This window comes from Belonocnema kinseyi, chromosome 4, assembly GCF_010883055.1.
Source record: "Belonocnema kinseyi isolate 2016_QV_RU_SX_M_011 chromosome 4, B_treatae_v1, whole genome shotgun sequence".
Classification (NCBI taxonomy): domain Eukaryota; kingdom Metazoa; phylum Arthropoda; class Insecta; order Hymenoptera; family Cynipidae; genus Belonocnema; species Belonocnema kinseyi.
The window spans coordinates 90452670-90469736 of NC_046660.1; the positions used below are offsets into that span (position 1 = coordinate 90452670).

Below are 17067 nucleotides of genomic sequence, written 5' to 3' on the forward strand. Positions count from 1 at the left end.
AATCATTCTATAGAGATGGCATTACTAGACTAGAACACCGCTATGAGAAATGTATCAGCCTTGGAGGAGATTATGTTGAGAAATAAAAAAAAAAAAATTCTATAATCAGTCATGAGGGTGCCTTTCCGCCCTTGATAAGGAGTTGGAAAGGGCAATCTACGTGACCAGTTGCATGGCCAGTCAAAGGAATGCCTTACCACCCCGAATGGAACGCTAGAAAGGGAACCTACGTGACCTACTGTTACCAACCGGGACAGTTCCACTGTCGAAAATTGAATGAGTGGCGGGGTGGTCAACTTACAAGAACACTTTTACATTTACGAAGATAATGCACTGTCCTTTATTCCAATGAATTTAACATGTGATAAGATATTCGGCGAGCACAACACTCCTTCGACGCACCACATACATCCGCCTCTCACGATCCGATCTTACACTACACTTTTAGACCCCATACAGTCACGAATACAGGAAATAATAAAACTTGCCTCAATTACAATTTATCATTCCTATAAACTTCTCGGAATTTATTTTACAGGCTTAGCAACCGATTCGGGAATCAGGTAGATGGGTTCGTCCGTCGGTAACATACTCCCCCCTGTACGGAGAGGTAAGAGTTCTTCGCACATCACAAATAGAGTTACCGACGTGATCCGAATAGGGGATGTAGGGTGTTAATGATAGTGTATAAAGGTCGAAAATACATGACATGTGGGGAAAGATCTTTCGCGAGCACAACACTCTGTCATCCTCCCACCACATATTCCTACTTCTTGGAGTCTTAGGTCCTTACGGGTCCAGAGCGCACTCGACCTTTCTTCCGTCCACATAGCTATTTCCAGAGACGTCTATCCTCCACCTCTCCTACTAGACTTGCATCTTTTCTGTCTGAGTTGGTAGTCACAGGGACCACACAGTACAGAAAATTTATCAGTCTCGCTAAATTTCAGCAGAACTTTCTTGTATTTCCTGCAATCAAAATCAATTCCTTTGTGTGTCTGTCGAAAAAGATGCCTCTATTATCTTTATTCTCAGACAACTGACCCCTCGCTCGCTAGAAGACACGGTAACATCAGCTCCCACCAAACGCCAAAATCATTATGTCGCCCATGACGGCGCGCCATCTAACTAACCCGCTTCATACTATCCTTTTTCTATTCCTATCCTCTACTTCCAGATAGTCACTTCCTAAGCAGACTCACGACTCACAAATAAGAAGACAAAATTAAATCACTCACATGGCACAGCAACCAATCACTTCTCTACTGCAATGCGAAACACTACCTGCGTCGATAACATCAGGAAAATACTTTCGTAGACAATAGAGCCCCTAATTCCACCCCTTTGCGAAATAAACCTTTAACAGATACTGGGCCTTCTTCAAAGTCTCAATTTTTCCTACCATGAATTCTCCTGAAGATTGAACCTCGGTCACCCACAATCTCCCCGTTCCCATCCATCCTCAACTCCTTGACACCCTCGTATTGTCAGGAACCTTCACCTCCTTACAACCATCTGACGCCCGAATTATTTGTGTTTCGTTAAAAGGACAACACCTATCAAGGTTAGTACTATAAGAAACACTTGCATCCAGCAATTCTCTCGTTCACTGCAAGGATACGTCGAACGCGGTGGACCTTTTCTACGCTCAGCTTTTATACATCCTACCAAATGCCTGTAATTATTCTTAACAAATGCCGCTAATTTGCAAAATCTACGTTTCCGGGACAATTCAGACAGTGAAAGGAGAAATAACCACACCCTTCTATAGGCCACCTGATGCCTCACTAATTAAAGAAGCATGAGCGATCCGAAGAACTCGTCTGACACTCAACCCATTTTTCCAAGCACACAATGTTCCCCCATAACCCCGGTAATACTTCATACATCAAAATAACAACAACAATAACTTCAAATGATCCACAATCCTTAAATGGTGAGCCCTTCCCTGCTCCATCGTATCAAATTAAAATTTGATACGGCGGACTAAATTTTAGAAATTAACTTTAAGTCAATCGCTGCTAACCATCCTCCTTCATCCAATTAGAGTTATGAGACCACCTGCCACTCATTTCACCTTAGCAGTCTAATACCGCCAAGCTCATCTCGAATATGAACAATCCCCGCCCAAATCACAGAAAATCCAAGTCACCGTTCTGCTGCAACGGTATTCAACTGATACGAAAATCTGTGACGTCAGGACAACAGCAATAAGCCACCGCACGATCACAATACCCTGGTGGGTAAGACACGACCACCACACCACCGTCGCTAATGGCATAACCACTACACACCATTCGGCTTCCGCGCAAGTACAATACTACCGCACGTACCGATAACCGGAAAGCATCTACCAGAAAAATACCATCCGATCTTACCGATTTGGGAATCAGGTAGATGGGTTCGCACGTCGGTAACACCTACATTATTTCTGTCACCATGCACAAGGGTGCGTTCCCGCCTCTCGATGAGACGCTGCAAGAGGGATGCTATGTACCGTAAGTTACTTCTGTGACTATTCACCAGGGATGTCTCCGCACCCCCATGATTTTATACTTTTTTACATTCTCATCAGAGAAGGTATTAGATTTGTGTAAAATTTGAACCCCTCCCCCAGTTTTTGTCAAATGTCCACGTTTTGAGACCCTCTGAAACCGAAAAATAGGTTTTTACGAATGTGTATGTCTGTCTGTGAACACGATAACTTTAGAAAAAATTAATCTATTAGATTGCCATTTGGCACACTCGTTATGTGTCCTAAACTAAAGGTCAAGTTCGTTAGCCAGCCATTTCGGATGAAAATTCAAAAAGTTCAAAAGAATATTTTTAGACCATTTTTTTGAAAATTCCAAAATTCTCTGTACGGTTATTTATAGCATTCAAAAAGTTGAACAATTTATCCTAATGGCTTTCTTTGAAAAATAAAAAATTACCAGAGTTAGAGCATTTTCAAAATCAAAAACAAAATTAAAATGAACATTTTAAGCTAAACAACGCATGATACGAAAAAAAGTCAAGAGAAGCAAAACGTTGCTTTTCGAAATCCCTTCAAGATAATGATAACAATTTTTTTTTAATTTGATCGAAAAGTTAAAAATTCCAAATTTGATCGTTCCAAACATTTTTGAAATCACATTTTTTCCAGATTTAAAAATTCTATGTACGGTTGTTCATAGTATTCAAAAACTCAAACAATTTATCCCTATGACTTTTTTCTATAAATAGAAAATCATCAGAGTTAGGACATTTTCAAAATCCAAAAAAACTAAAATGAACATTTTAAGCCAAACAACACATGATATGAAAAAAGTCAAAAGAAGAAAAACTTTTATTTTTGAAGGCCCTACAGGATTATGATAACAACTTTTTTAATTTAGTCGAAAAGTTGAACATTTCAAATTTGATCCTACTAAAAAAAATATTCAAAATAAAATTGTTAAATTTTTTGGAAAAAACGACACAAGCTTTACACTAAAATTAACAGAAAAAGTTGTTCACCTAAAAAGATCTATCAATTTATTATCAATCATTTTTCGATAGGACGAGTAGATATTTTTTTCGTAAATAATAAGATTAAAAATAAAAAATTAAATTTTTGGAAAAAGCACAGACAAGACGAAAGAGGACATAGGCTCCTATATAGGACCCTATACCGGTTCCTGTATTAGACCTTATGCAGATGCAGTATAGTTTTTATTTAATTGTAAAAAAACATTAAAAATAAAAAAATTCTTAATAAGTAATCTCATGCAGTGTTACATAAAAAATATATTATAATTGATATAAAAGTGTTATGTATAATGTAAAAAAGTTGACCTGTTGCAGAAAATCGAGTGCGAAGCACGAGATACGTGATGAGAATGTGTTCGTTAAAGCCAAAAGAGCTTTAACAAAAGAGAGTTCAAAATCACAAAATTACAGTTGTCGATCCGTTCACCCTTGATTTTAAAATTTCTGTGCCCGAATGCGGAAGAAATGCAAAGACCAAGTGCGGAGTGCGATTGCCATCAGTCGCGTGCCGTAGGTGCGCTCAAACTCTCTTTTAACGAAACAGAATGCACAATTACAAAATTACAGTGGTGGATGTTTTGAGTCTTGATTTTTAAATGTTTACGCAAGAATGTGCGAAAATATGAAGACCGATCGCGTAGCGCGAGGTAAATACATAATCGAGCGCGAAGCGCGAAATAAATACAACATCGAGCGCGAAGCGCGAGAACCAACAGTCGCACGCCCTAGGCGCGTTTAAACTTTGCGAGCTGCGCGCGCAACGCGCGATGAGAATGTACCCGCGTATCGGGCAGATTTTTGTAGTGTTTTTTGTCACAGAAATAGAATAGACCGAAAAGGTTCTCCTTTCCAATGTCTCAGAATGGAGGGAGAGACGTCATAGCACTTTAGTGACCAAGAGCGAGAGCGTCAGTCGCTTGCGAATTGTCGGGACGAGAACTGAAACCAAGTCCGAGATCGTTGAAGCGAGCGTGTGCGTATTCGAGATTAACCAAGCGAGTTTACTGATGTTTCCGAGAGTTTACTCAAACTATGTATAAGTTGTCCATTGCTTATCTTTAAATATATTCTGCATTAATAGTACAGTTCAGGAGTTTCGATTATTCCAATTAAACCTCTCCCATCTACCTGCGTGGTATGTCCGTGACTGTGCTTCTTTTTTTGGTGTTCCCAACATTTCAGAAGTGGGATTTATCGATATCCCTGGAATGATTGAGTGGTCTGTAGATTTCCATTAATGGTTTTGTGGGAAAAATAACTTTTGAAATCTAGTGAATTTTTTTTCTTAATCGCTTAACATTCATTATGGCGGCTATCACGCGACAAGCGTTTGGTTCAAGTTGCTGAGACAAGATTTCGGTTAAACAAAATGGCTGAAAGCAATGTGATCCCGGAAATCTCGGCTGAAAAATTCGAGGCATTTGGTTATATGGGCCGTTACTCGATTGCAAAAATGGCTTCTAAATATATAATTCAAAATCTTTACCGATTGTAGGGCTCTATTATATCTAAATACGCCGAAAACAAAAAACCGGCATATCATTCGATGGGGTAATCTATTGTCAGAATATAAATTTAAAATTGTACACAGGGCGGGAGAGAAAATCGCCGCATTGCATCCGAGCGCGCAATAGGTTTCTTTAGCATTCAAAATCCTGAAATTGAGATATTGATATATCAACACGTACACGAGAAACTTAAGCGAAAACACGAGATCCTTAGCATCTAGAGCACCAGAAAATCTTATATAAGACGGTCGAGAGCAATACGAGAGCAATGCGTTTTTGTGAGAAATGTTTCATACAAAAGTTTCAGGGTTTTGGACGAGGATCTGAATGGTGGCCTTGAAGCTGACCTTGGCATTGACATTCAAGGTTATTTCAAAGTCAAGTATTATTTTTTAAATGGAAACCCGTATTTTTGAAACCGCTAATCGAAAGAACGGAAAATTGTACGTTCAGATATTCATCAAGGTCATGTGACCCGATGACCTTCGGGGTCATTCCAGGGTCGTGTAAACATGATGCATATCTAAACGTAAAATTTTGCGTTCTTTTGATTGGCGGTGTGAAGAATAAGGGTTTCCATTTGAAAAATAAAAGTTGACCTTGAAATAACCTTAAAGGTGAACGCAAAGGTCAGCTTTAAGGGCACTATTCAGATCCTCTTCCAAAACACTGAAATTATTGTCTGAAACATTTCTCACGAAAACGCATATTTTCGCTGATAGGGGGGGGGGGGGGGGGGGGGGGGGGGGGGTCCGATACTTTTTGATGACCCTGTATTTAACCTCAAATTGAGCTGAAATCAAGTTATTCCCCGTCTTCAAGGATGCTGAATACTATAAAATTTACATTTTTGTTAGAGTTAGTTAGAATTTGTTGCTTGTGTAAGCTACCAGAAGTCAGCAAAATTATTTATTTGCGAAAAATCATTGCCCAAACCTAATAATTTGAGTAAATTCAATTCATTGTAAAAGCAGATTCCCGGCACTTATCCATATAAGTCTTATAAACAATTGTTTATGACTCGTTAGACCTTCCTTCAGCATTACGGTATAATAATAATGCAATTTTTGCCACCGCCTGGAACGCATGATCAGAGAATTGGATCTAGAAATTCGAAACAGATTGGAGTCTCTGAACTTCAATTCTCAAAGCGGTTGAGGACAGGGTTTCATTGGTTTATGCATCCATTTGTGTGAAAGACGTCCAGTACACCCTTTACCCTATTTAGGTGTGGTTTTTGGTCAGTTGGTGGATTGGCGGGTGTCAAAAAGAAAAAATAACGATCACCATCGTGTTTGCCACCCCCAGGAAGTCCCAGATAGGCCTTTATTTCGTATTTTGAAAAATCGAAAACTTTTCCGATTATTAGCCGCCGGAAAGTCTTATATAACACGCTACCTTGGATCGAAACTTTGTCGGGGTCCAACCCATGAAATATGAACTGGTTCTTATGTCATTCTAATAGAAATAAAGTCCCCGAAATCCCGGCGGTTTAGATGTTAGTAAACTAGTGAGCGAGCGTTTGAAACTGGAGAAAAGCGAAGTCAAAGGTTACGAATGTACAAATAGTATTTTATATAAAAGAGTGAATGATAAACTGTTTTATGTGGTCCCTGACTCCTTAAGGAAAAGCATGGTGATTCGCTACCGTAATCTTCAAAGCCACACCGGCATTGATCTACTTTAGCCAAAATTCGAGAATTTTATTATTTTTCGTAAATGAGGCGATATGTTGGCCAACACATCCGAAGTTGCGTTCAATTTATGCTTACAAAGGCTCAAACAGGGCCACAGACTGATGAGTTGCACTCCATCAAATAGGGTCATCGACCCTTCCAATTGATTTACATCGACCATGTGGGTCCATTTGTTAATATTGTGACTAGAAACATGTATGTGTTAGTGATTTCCGATAACTTAACAAAATTTGTTGTCTTGAAAGCTATGCGCGATACTTCTGCGATCAATGTAATTGAATTTTTGGAACACGTAATATTAGATTATGGAGCAACAGGCGGGGTTATCTTGGATCAAGGGTCTTGCTTCACTTCTGACTAATTTAAAAAGTTTTGTTCTAAAAATGGCATAAAACACTCTCTGCATTCTACTCTCCACCCCCAGGCAAATGGGTTGGTGGAAAGAACGAACTTCACACTCATTCCATCGATACAAGAAAGCGTTCGCAACCCTCATGGAAAAGATTAGGATGAATGTATTAAAGTTGTTAAGAGAAATCTGAATGAATCGCCTAAGAAAACCTCGAGGAAGAGCCCCTTCGAATTACTGTTTGGATGCATTAATCGTCACGACGAGGGCGAATTACGCAAACTCACAATCAAAGACGAGACTCGATATACATCTCCACTGATTTCAAGAGAAGAAGGGCGAGCAAGAATCTTGGAAGAGCAGATTAAATACAAAAAGAGGTGACAAAAATGGAGGGACACACGTAAAATTTGAAGTAGACGATATAGTCTCCATGAAAGACTACCCTGAGCAAACAGGAGAGTCCACAAAACTTCATAACAAGTTCAGAGGACCCTTAGTGGCCACAGCGATTTTTTCCTCGGATACCTATGGCCAACTAAAAATTTGGCTAGCTCCAATAAATGAAGATTCTAATGTCATCGACGAAACAAGCGAGGATGAAGACAACCCTAATTCTCATCATTAAGTGAGTGCCAAACACGAGGGTGTAACCATTGATGCCAATGATGTATTTTTAGTGGCGCTAGGTCAAACTCGACCAAAACTTGTTCGACGTCCTCCACAGAATTATGGAGATCCTATATAAGAGAATGAGCGGGTAATGCAGTGTATAAATAATAAATTTTTAGGCGAAAATTAGCGTAATTTTAATGTACCTAGTTGTAAACATTTTTTTCTGTGGGAATAACTTAAAGTCAAGTTGACACTTAGGATGGCCGAATGTTACCGATTTCAAATCATATCAATATTGAAACCATTGGTAAGAGGCCGTAAGGGTCATTAGGCTTACCAAGAGCGAGAGCTTCAGTCGCTTGCGAATTGTCGAGACGAGAACTGAAACCAAGTCCGAGATCGATGAACCGAGCGTGTGCTTATTCAAGATTAGCCGAGCGTGTGCGTATTCGAGATTAACCGAACGAGTTTAGTGGTATCTTCGAGAGTTTTCTCAAACTGTGTATAAGTTGTCCATTTCTTACCTTTAAATATATTCTACACTAATAGTACTATTCGGGAGTTTGAATTATTCTAATTAAATCTGTCCCATCTATCAGCGTGGTATGTTCGTAACTGTGCTTCTTTTATTTGGTGTTCCCAACAATGAGTAGCAGTAATACCTACTTTAAGAAACATGAAATATTCATGATGTCAGGTTATGGTGTTAATATGTATAATCTCTACGATGCCTATGATTGGCCAGAGTGCCACACCGTGGGGACTGCTCAAATCTGATTGGCTAATCAAGTCTTCTTTTATTAAACCGGGAGGACGGAAAGCCAAATTTAGCCTGACTTTACTCTCATTTTCCTTTATACGTTGGCTCACCGCTCACGGTTACTCCAATATGGACTTTGCCATAAGAACAAGGGATTTTATATACTCCTGGATCACTGAGGGGTGCCTTCTTGTCTTGAGGGTTATTTACTAGTTATCCTATTTTCTCAGGTGGTTTAAATATGGTTTGAATGTCGGGCTTCTTGAGAACTCTTTCTATTTGTTCTGTGACACCTTGGATGTAAGGTAGGGTGGTGGTCGTTTTTCTCTCTTTCTTTCGTAGATTGTGTTGTCTTGTTTTTTGTATTATTAATGTGTTATCAAGTCTCTTGTAAACTAATACGTCCAAGAAAGGCAATTTTCCATTTTGTTCAATTTCCATGGTGAACTAGATATTAGGATGTAATCAATTGATGAAATCGAAAAATTTATTTAGTTCATCTCGTCCATGTCACCAGATTACAATAGTGTCATCAACGTAACGGAACAGAAATTCCGGTTTAAGCTTGGCTTGGTTAAAGATTTTAGTTTCTGGATTATCCATAAAGATATTGGCTATTACAGGTGAGATTGGGGATCCCGTTCCTGTGCCTGTGGTTTGTTGGAAGAATTGGTTATTGAAAGAGAAGCAAGTATTCTTGAGACAGTGTTATATCAAAGGTATGAGTTAAGAAGGGAACTTTGTAAAAGATTGAATAATATCAATTTTATCAGAGATTGGTACTTTCATAAAGAAAGATGCTATGTCGAAACTCACTATGACGTCTTAGCGTTGAATGTAAATCTGTTGTATCTTTTTGATAAAGTCAAATGAATTTTGGATGTGAGTGATAGAGTTTCCTGTAAAAGGATTTAGTTTTGTAGTGAGGAAGCGTGCTAGGTTGTATGTTGGTGAGTCTATTGTACTGACTATCGTTCTGAGTGGAATGTTATCTTTGTGGATTTTCAGGAGCCTGTAAAGTCTTGGAGAGATGGGGAATTTATTTGTGTAGGGGGTCCTTCTTACGTTTTGTGTATGTGTTGTCAATTAGAAGGTCCATGATTTTGTTGTTATAGTCTTCTTCATTCATGATTACTGTTGTGTTTCCTTTGTCTGCGAGTAATATTATAATGTCTTTATTCCGATTGAGTTACTTAATTGCGCGTTTTGTTTGTTTTGTTAAGTTTGAGGAGGGAACTTGCGCTTGGCGTAAAATGTTGGCCGTCCTACGTCGATTGGAACCCGAAATATCTCTTCTTATCAAAATAAATCATCGTGAAAGCATTCAATCTATTATGAAGTATTTATGATTTTCCATTTTCAACTTTAAATATCCCGAAAAATGTTACTCATATGATAAATGTTAATATAATATAAAATATGCATTTTGATGAGATCTACAATTTTTGTCTGAAACATTTCTCGAACTTTACATTATTTATGGAAATAAATAGAAAATACCATTTTATACGTATTTTTTAAATGGTTTCTTCACTGAAAATCAAATTTGCGCCAATTTTTACTATCTTGTTTGTTATCAAGGCGGCAAATTACCTAAATATACGTAGGTTTAAAGTAGTTAGAGTTTCGACGCTTTTAAAACTTCACTCAAACAGAAATTATGGTGTTTGAAGGAAAGTATGAGAAAACAGTTTGTAACATTACGTTGGACGATAAAAGGATAGGACAAGCTGACAAGTATGTGCATCTTGACACCAGGCGTATACATGAAGGTAGGAAGGTCATGGTCAGGGTAGAAGCCATTGCCAGAAGTAAAAACCGGAGACACTGACAAGAGTGAAAGAAATTGATTGAGGTGATTTGGGCATGTTGAAAGAATGAAAGAAGAACGACTGACGAAACAAGTATATCGAGGCAAAGTAAATTTTGAAATTCACCTTTCAGTACAATGTGAAAATAGAACTTTCTATTTATTACAAAAATAAAAACTCACTTCCGAGATATGGAGACGCTGTATAAGAATAATAACTGTTTGGTACCAAAAAATTGTCTTTCGATAAAATCAAAATTCAATGTGACAGTATCGCATTATGATAGTCCATTTATAGCTGAGAACCCAGAAAAAAAACGATAGAAAGCGAGTTGGTTTTAATTGCGTACCTTTCATTTGCAGAATGAAAGAATTGAAATTCAATCAGTTGCTCACATTTTTAATCTGTTACCTTTACGCGGTGATTTAAATCTGCCATTCTGCAATCGATAAAATGCTGATTAAATAGAGTTGAATAAAACTGACTAACCTGAAATAATTCCTATGGGCATTCTACGATTCATTGATGTGCGCATGAATGGGTTGAAATTAAATATGAAATGATGGTCTTAAAAGATCACATCCAATTGTAAAAATTCGATACACACATAGAAAACTTTAAATGAGCGTGGATCCGCCAATTGTTGGTTACCTCAGGTTTTGTTCAACTTAGTCGAATATGTAGATTACAATTTTATAGAATTAATTATTTCGAATGAAAAGTAGGAAGTATTAAATTTGAAGTGAAAAATATAGAATAAATAAAAATTAAATAAATTAAAATTAAGTATTATTATAATATACTATAATTAATGCAACAATTTATTTCTAAATTCAATAGTAAGAAATTTGTAATTCTCTTTTTACAATAATTTCAATAAATGATTCTGTGGAGGAATTATAAGATTTACACATGAAGCGTTAGGGCCATTCACTTATTCCGTGTACATGTTAATGACTGCAGGGAATGCATCCCAAACATTCAAATGTTTAGAATTTTAACAACCGCATATTTTTAAAAATAATTTTCTACAAATAAAATGTGAGTGATAGCTTTTGTGAATTTGAGATCGATATAAGATGAATGTGAAGTTTCATAACCTGAAGATTCTAACTTTTTAATTTGTCACTTTTAGTGATAACGAGTTTTTATAAACGTAAGGTAAAAAAAATTCTGGTTATAATGTGAGTAATATGTAAATAAATTTCGAACATTCAGATATGGTGTGATATAAATATTTGGAAAAAAAAGTTTTAAAAAATCAATAAAAAGGCCTATTTTGTAGTAAATAATTAGAAATATTAATTTTTTTAAATTCAAGGAAAAATTTCCTATCGGAACTATTGTTTCTGAATCAAATAATACCAAAGGATTTGTGCAAATTTTCAAAATGGCGCGAGTTGCGCCATGTTGAATTTCGGCATCACATTTTTTTGGAATTATCGATATTTCTAAACCTGTAATCGAATTTTAATGAAACTTTAAAGTATGATAGAACATAGTATAAGATTTAACATCTTAATATAGAACAGATTTTTTGAAAATGTTGACTAAAAAACATATCCAAATAATTGTTAACTTCAATTTTTCGTCCATAACACACCCTTTTATTTTTTTTCTATTTAGGAAAGAAAAATTTCTTGTAGTATAACGTTTCATTAAAAAAAAAAGATTGATGGTGACTCTTAAAAGATTACGAGATATCGTCATTTGAGAGGAGCCGTACGTGGCTACCAACTGCTTTGTCGTGCAACGCAGGTCCCCAAGTATCTGCCATTTGATGTCATATTTATATTATCATTATATTCAGTTTTTATAAGGCAATATTTAGAGTCATTGATAGTCACTGTATAAGGGTTATTCATTTTCCAAGCATTTTATTGAGGTATATATTATATTGATACAGTAATTTTAAATATCGAAGGTATTATATTTACATAAACATATGTGACGTACGCCAAAGAAAGCGGGTTTACTCTAAAAAAATCGAAATCGAGGTTTTTATATCTTCCGATAGTTTTTGAGTCGCTCTTTTTAATGAACCGTCGAAACAAATTTTCGAGCGTTATTATTGCTAATAATTGAGTTTTTAGGTGCACGAGAAATCAGGCTTTCGCTCAAGAGCTCGAGAACCCGTGAAATACCTCCCACCACTCACCACTACATCTCCGCGTCTCATCTATACCCCGGCCATGAGCCGCGTCCATGATGCCGCTATATGCTTGAGAATGCAGTAGTAAGTGGAAAGGGAAGATTTCGTGAGTCTCGAAAATCCATTGAAAAAAATCTAAAAGTACTTTTGCCGTTTTGTTGGCGGAATATTAACTGCACATAAAAAATGTTCCGGAAAATAAAAAAAAAACAGTTTCGAAAAAAATGTCAGTTAACAGGTTTAGACCGCGGACCCTTAACCCTCTACCGCCCACAGTGACATATATGTAATGTTTGGAAGACTTGAGTTTTTTTAAATATGACTTTGAGACCAACAGCAATTTTTAACGCAAGGATTTACATGAAAGTCAGGACGGTAATGAGCTAGAATTTTAGTTTTGTATACACTCCACCATAGAAATAATATTCCTAAATATCTCAAAATTCAGAAAAAAAGAAAGTTTGAAGGGCGATGGAGGGTTCAAATATAATCATAATTTAAATATGTATAAAATACAAATGACAGAAATTGTCAGACACTACCGAGCATAATTATAACGATCATCACTGATGAGGCTCTTGCCTATGTTGAGGCGAATGTAGCGCCGCGGTCGGGATTGAGATTGAGAAGATAGTCAAAAACTTTGACGCATGAAATGCATGAGGCTTGATGCAACGTGTCGGTTTCTGCAACCCACGACACGAGAAAGCATCCCGGTGCGGTGGCCGCGCAAGGTCCAACTAAAATCACAATATCCTAGAATCAAGAAGAGTCGCCATCAAGTGTTTCTTAATCAAAGGTGAAATTATAAGGAATTATAATATCCTAACTAGAAACAAATTAAAAGGTGCCCTATGCACAAAAAATGAGTTCAAACATTTTTTGGACTTTTTTCAAATTTTGGTATTATAATATTAAATTGTATAATTTGTTTATAACACGTTAAAGTTTTATTAACATTTATTTGACGGTTTGTGAAATTTCGTTATTTAAAAAAAATACTATATCGAAATTCAACATGGCATAACACGATAATTTAACCAAGTTTCATTAAAACCGAATGTACACTTGTACATCCTGATATTTCGAAAGGAATATTGGCCATAAAGTAATTTTTGTTTCTCAAATAGCCAAATGTAACTTCGATTCAATTATTTTCATATCTTTAATTTAGCTCTATGACTTCGTGAGTTTTAGATGTCATACAAAATCGAAACTTAAAGTGCAAATTTTTGGGTAGTAAGATGTAAGGTAAACTGTTAAATAAACTTTAAATTTCAAATCTCTGTCATAATTAATTATATTTTATAAGCGCCATATTCAAAGTTGAAATGTTCCAACAATAGCATAACATAAATCTTTGAAGAGGACTCTTTATTTCTAAAATTTTAAGGTTGTGTTAGTTTTCTTCGCCGGAAATTAACATTTTTAAACAAAAATAATCGTCAACATTACCCTTTTTCAACAATTTTAGGCTATGTTAGCGTTTTACACTAAAAATAGGTATTTTTGATAAAAAATTATTAGATAGATGTTAAATTAATGCGTTTTTTATAGTATCAATAAGAACTAGAAAACCGATCATCAGATGCATCAATTTCAAACTCATTAAAATTTAAAGGTTCATAATTTTTTAACAATTTTAGGTTGCGTTAGCGTTTTACATAATAGGTGTAATTCGATTTCAATCCAATGATTTTTGTTGAAAATAATAATAAAATAATAGGCTTGAATAAGTTTGAATTGTGTCAGTGGAAATGAAAATTTTTATCAAAAAATCATTAGATTTCAAAGAAAATTAAACATTTTTTAACCATTTTAGATTACGTTTACGCTTTTCACGTTTTCCATAGAAAATTGGAATTTTCAATTAAAAATAATTATAATTTGAAACAGATTTAGAATCTTTTAACAATTTTTGATTAAATTTTAACATTTTTTCCTCGGAAATGAGTCATTTTTCGTATGGCAAAAACGAAAAAATCAATATAAAAAAGAATTAATTTACGATCATTTTGATATAAAACTGAAATCAATTATAATCCGTATAAATAAAGGTCTGGTCAAAGCTTTAACATCAAAAAATAAAATTATATTTGAAAAAATATGAACAACTTTTCAACATTTAAAATGATTTAATTCACAATTTTTGACTTTGTTCGCATTTTATATTGGGATTTGGTTTTTTTTTAAATCGCTGAATTTACAGGAAAACGAAAAATGTTGGAACAATTTTAGTTTGTGCTCTTATTTTTCACCAGAAATCGGTATAGATTTCAAAGAATATTTACAATTTTAGATGAAAAAAACATTTTGTTTAAAAACAAATCTATATTTAAATGTAAAAACAAAGGAAAAGTTTTGATATGTTATGTTAGTGTTTTTGTCGAAAATGGCTATTTTTAATTGAAAAAATCATTTAATTTTAAAGAATATTAACGATATTTAAACTATTTTAGTTTATTTTGTATTGTTTTTAATCCAAAATTGGGATTTTTTAACTACTCTAACGATTCGATTGTCTATAGATTGCACACAAATGTTGTATATTAATTATGAAGTTAAGATATGAATTTTGATTAATGTTCAGAATATTGTCTTTCTTTTCTTTTGCATTATTCTATATAACATCTTCTATGAAATATGTTTATATTTTTTGTTAAATTGCGCGAAACAAAACAAAACATAATCGCGTAAGTAGCGCGCATGTTTTTTTCTAGTTATACTTATAAATTACACAATAAAATGGAATTATTAAATTCGTTTTATACACAATCTGTAATAAAAATGTGTTTTGCCAATACCTACTACTATCGCCGATCGTGCTGCATACCTTTACGCCTACGTACTTCCATGTACATGTACTTTCGAAGCACCGGTGAAATTGCATATGAGAAACTCATAGAATTTATTCAAAGCTTCATTATATCCAAAAAATGTGACTGTCATCTACAAGCCTATCCATCGCAGCCGAGAAAAATTTTATTTCCTCGTAGACATTTATCTACTCAACCTTCATTCCCCTTATGGTTATCAATCGAATGATTTATTAACATGTTTAGTAATATGAAAAAATTATAGGTTTATTCTAATCGTAAATAACAAGCTTTTCAAATGTATTTAACATATTTTTTCATTCTTTTAAAAATGAAAAGCTGGAAGGCCAATGGGGCAGAGAAACTGGCCATTTTTTAAAATTATTATAGTTTCAATCAGTCATATTCCATTCATCATATTGCATTTCTAGTTAAATTGCTCCAATGGATTAGAATAATTTTTAATTAAGTGCGCCAAAACTTAAAAAATAAAATTGAATAATTTTTAATTGAATTTTTGAAGACAATAAAATTTTATTTCCAATTTTAAGGAGCAATTAAATAGAAAGTACTATTCAAATTTATAACAATCTTTAGATTGAAAAGTTAGACATTTTAGGTTCTTAAATCAAAATCTTTTAAAAATGTACAATGTAGAACTGTAACATTTACAATTGCTCAATCTTATACAATTTCCAATCGAAAGTCCTAATAGTTGATCAATTTTCAGAACTTCTTTTTAATCTGTTGAATTTTGATGTTCCCAAATGTAAAATTATTTAATATTGAATGTATTAATTTGAAATAAACTTGAAAGAAGTTCATTTTAATATCATTCTTCTATTTGAAGAACTCGAATTAAACAGACAAACGAGGAACAATTATAATTGTTCCTCGTTTGTCTGTTTGGTAACTTGGATATTCTTTAATGAATAATTCTAGTAAAAAATTGTTTAGTCTTAGAAGTTTGAATTAGAAAATTTAAATAATCAGGAAATTTCTTTGGAAATACCAAGAAATTTGTTATTCTTAAATAAAAATCAGTGACTGTTTCTACCCGTTATAGGAAACTTTAATATCTTGACGGTTAACATTTTTCTTGGATCTGAAATTACACCTTCACTTAAAGAATATAACATGACTGATGTGTAATTATTTAGTTTTGCACAATAATCCTACAAAAGTGCAGTATACCTTAAATGTCACCTCGTATTTATCCTTTAATGGATACAGTCATTTTTTTGTCGAAGCTTCTCTTTCATTATATATAATATGTGGAAAGAGCGTGCGCAAAAAAAGCTTTCTTGCGGATGAGCTCAATGTACACACACACACACACATATATATATATATATATATATATATACGATCTGCCCATTATACACACAACATGAAGATTGGATAAATAAACAAACGTTCCCCGCGGCGATAATATCGCGCTTTCAGAAGCATTAACGATGGGTAACTACAAATCTATTGAATCGCTCAAAGCGATTTAATAATAAGGACATGGTGGGAAAATGTAACAATTATATACTGTAAATCCTTAACAATAGCTCCATTATGTTTGATCCTTATGTAAGTTTACATATTATTTTAATTGTCGTAATGGATTATTATGAGCTTGTTATATTAGACCAACCAATTTTATGTAATTCAGAGATATCTTCTTATGATGAAGTAATAATTTTTTCTACAAAGAAATTTTTTAAATCCCGGTGAACAATATTAGAAAAATAAAATGCATGGTAAAAAAAATTGAGCTGTGACAGGGATATTATTCCTTATTATAGCTAAACATTTAGCTGAAAACGAACGAAGGAATTTAGAAAGATCCCTGGATCAGCGA

General features: G+C 34.6%; 2 protein-coding genes across 3 annotated transcripts in view; both read left to right on the forward strand.

Annotated features, from left to right (window-relative positions):
- LOC117171006 (glutamate receptor ionotropic, kainate 3-like) overlaps positions 1 to 7692 on the forward strand; it is a 39373-nt gene extending 31681 nt beyond the window's left edge. Inside the window, exon 8 of the mRNA XM_033358051.1 lies at positions 7394 to 7692. Within this exon, the coding sequence (XP_033213942.1) occupies positions 7394 to 7692 (299 nt within the window). The remainder of the gene's footprint in view (positions 1 to 7393) is intronic.
- LOC117171443 (A disintegrin and metalloproteinase with thrombospondin motifs 9) overlaps positions 1 to 17067 on the forward strand; it is a 263326-nt gene that overhangs the window by 95529 nt on the left and 150730 nt on the right. The window lies entirely within an intron of this gene.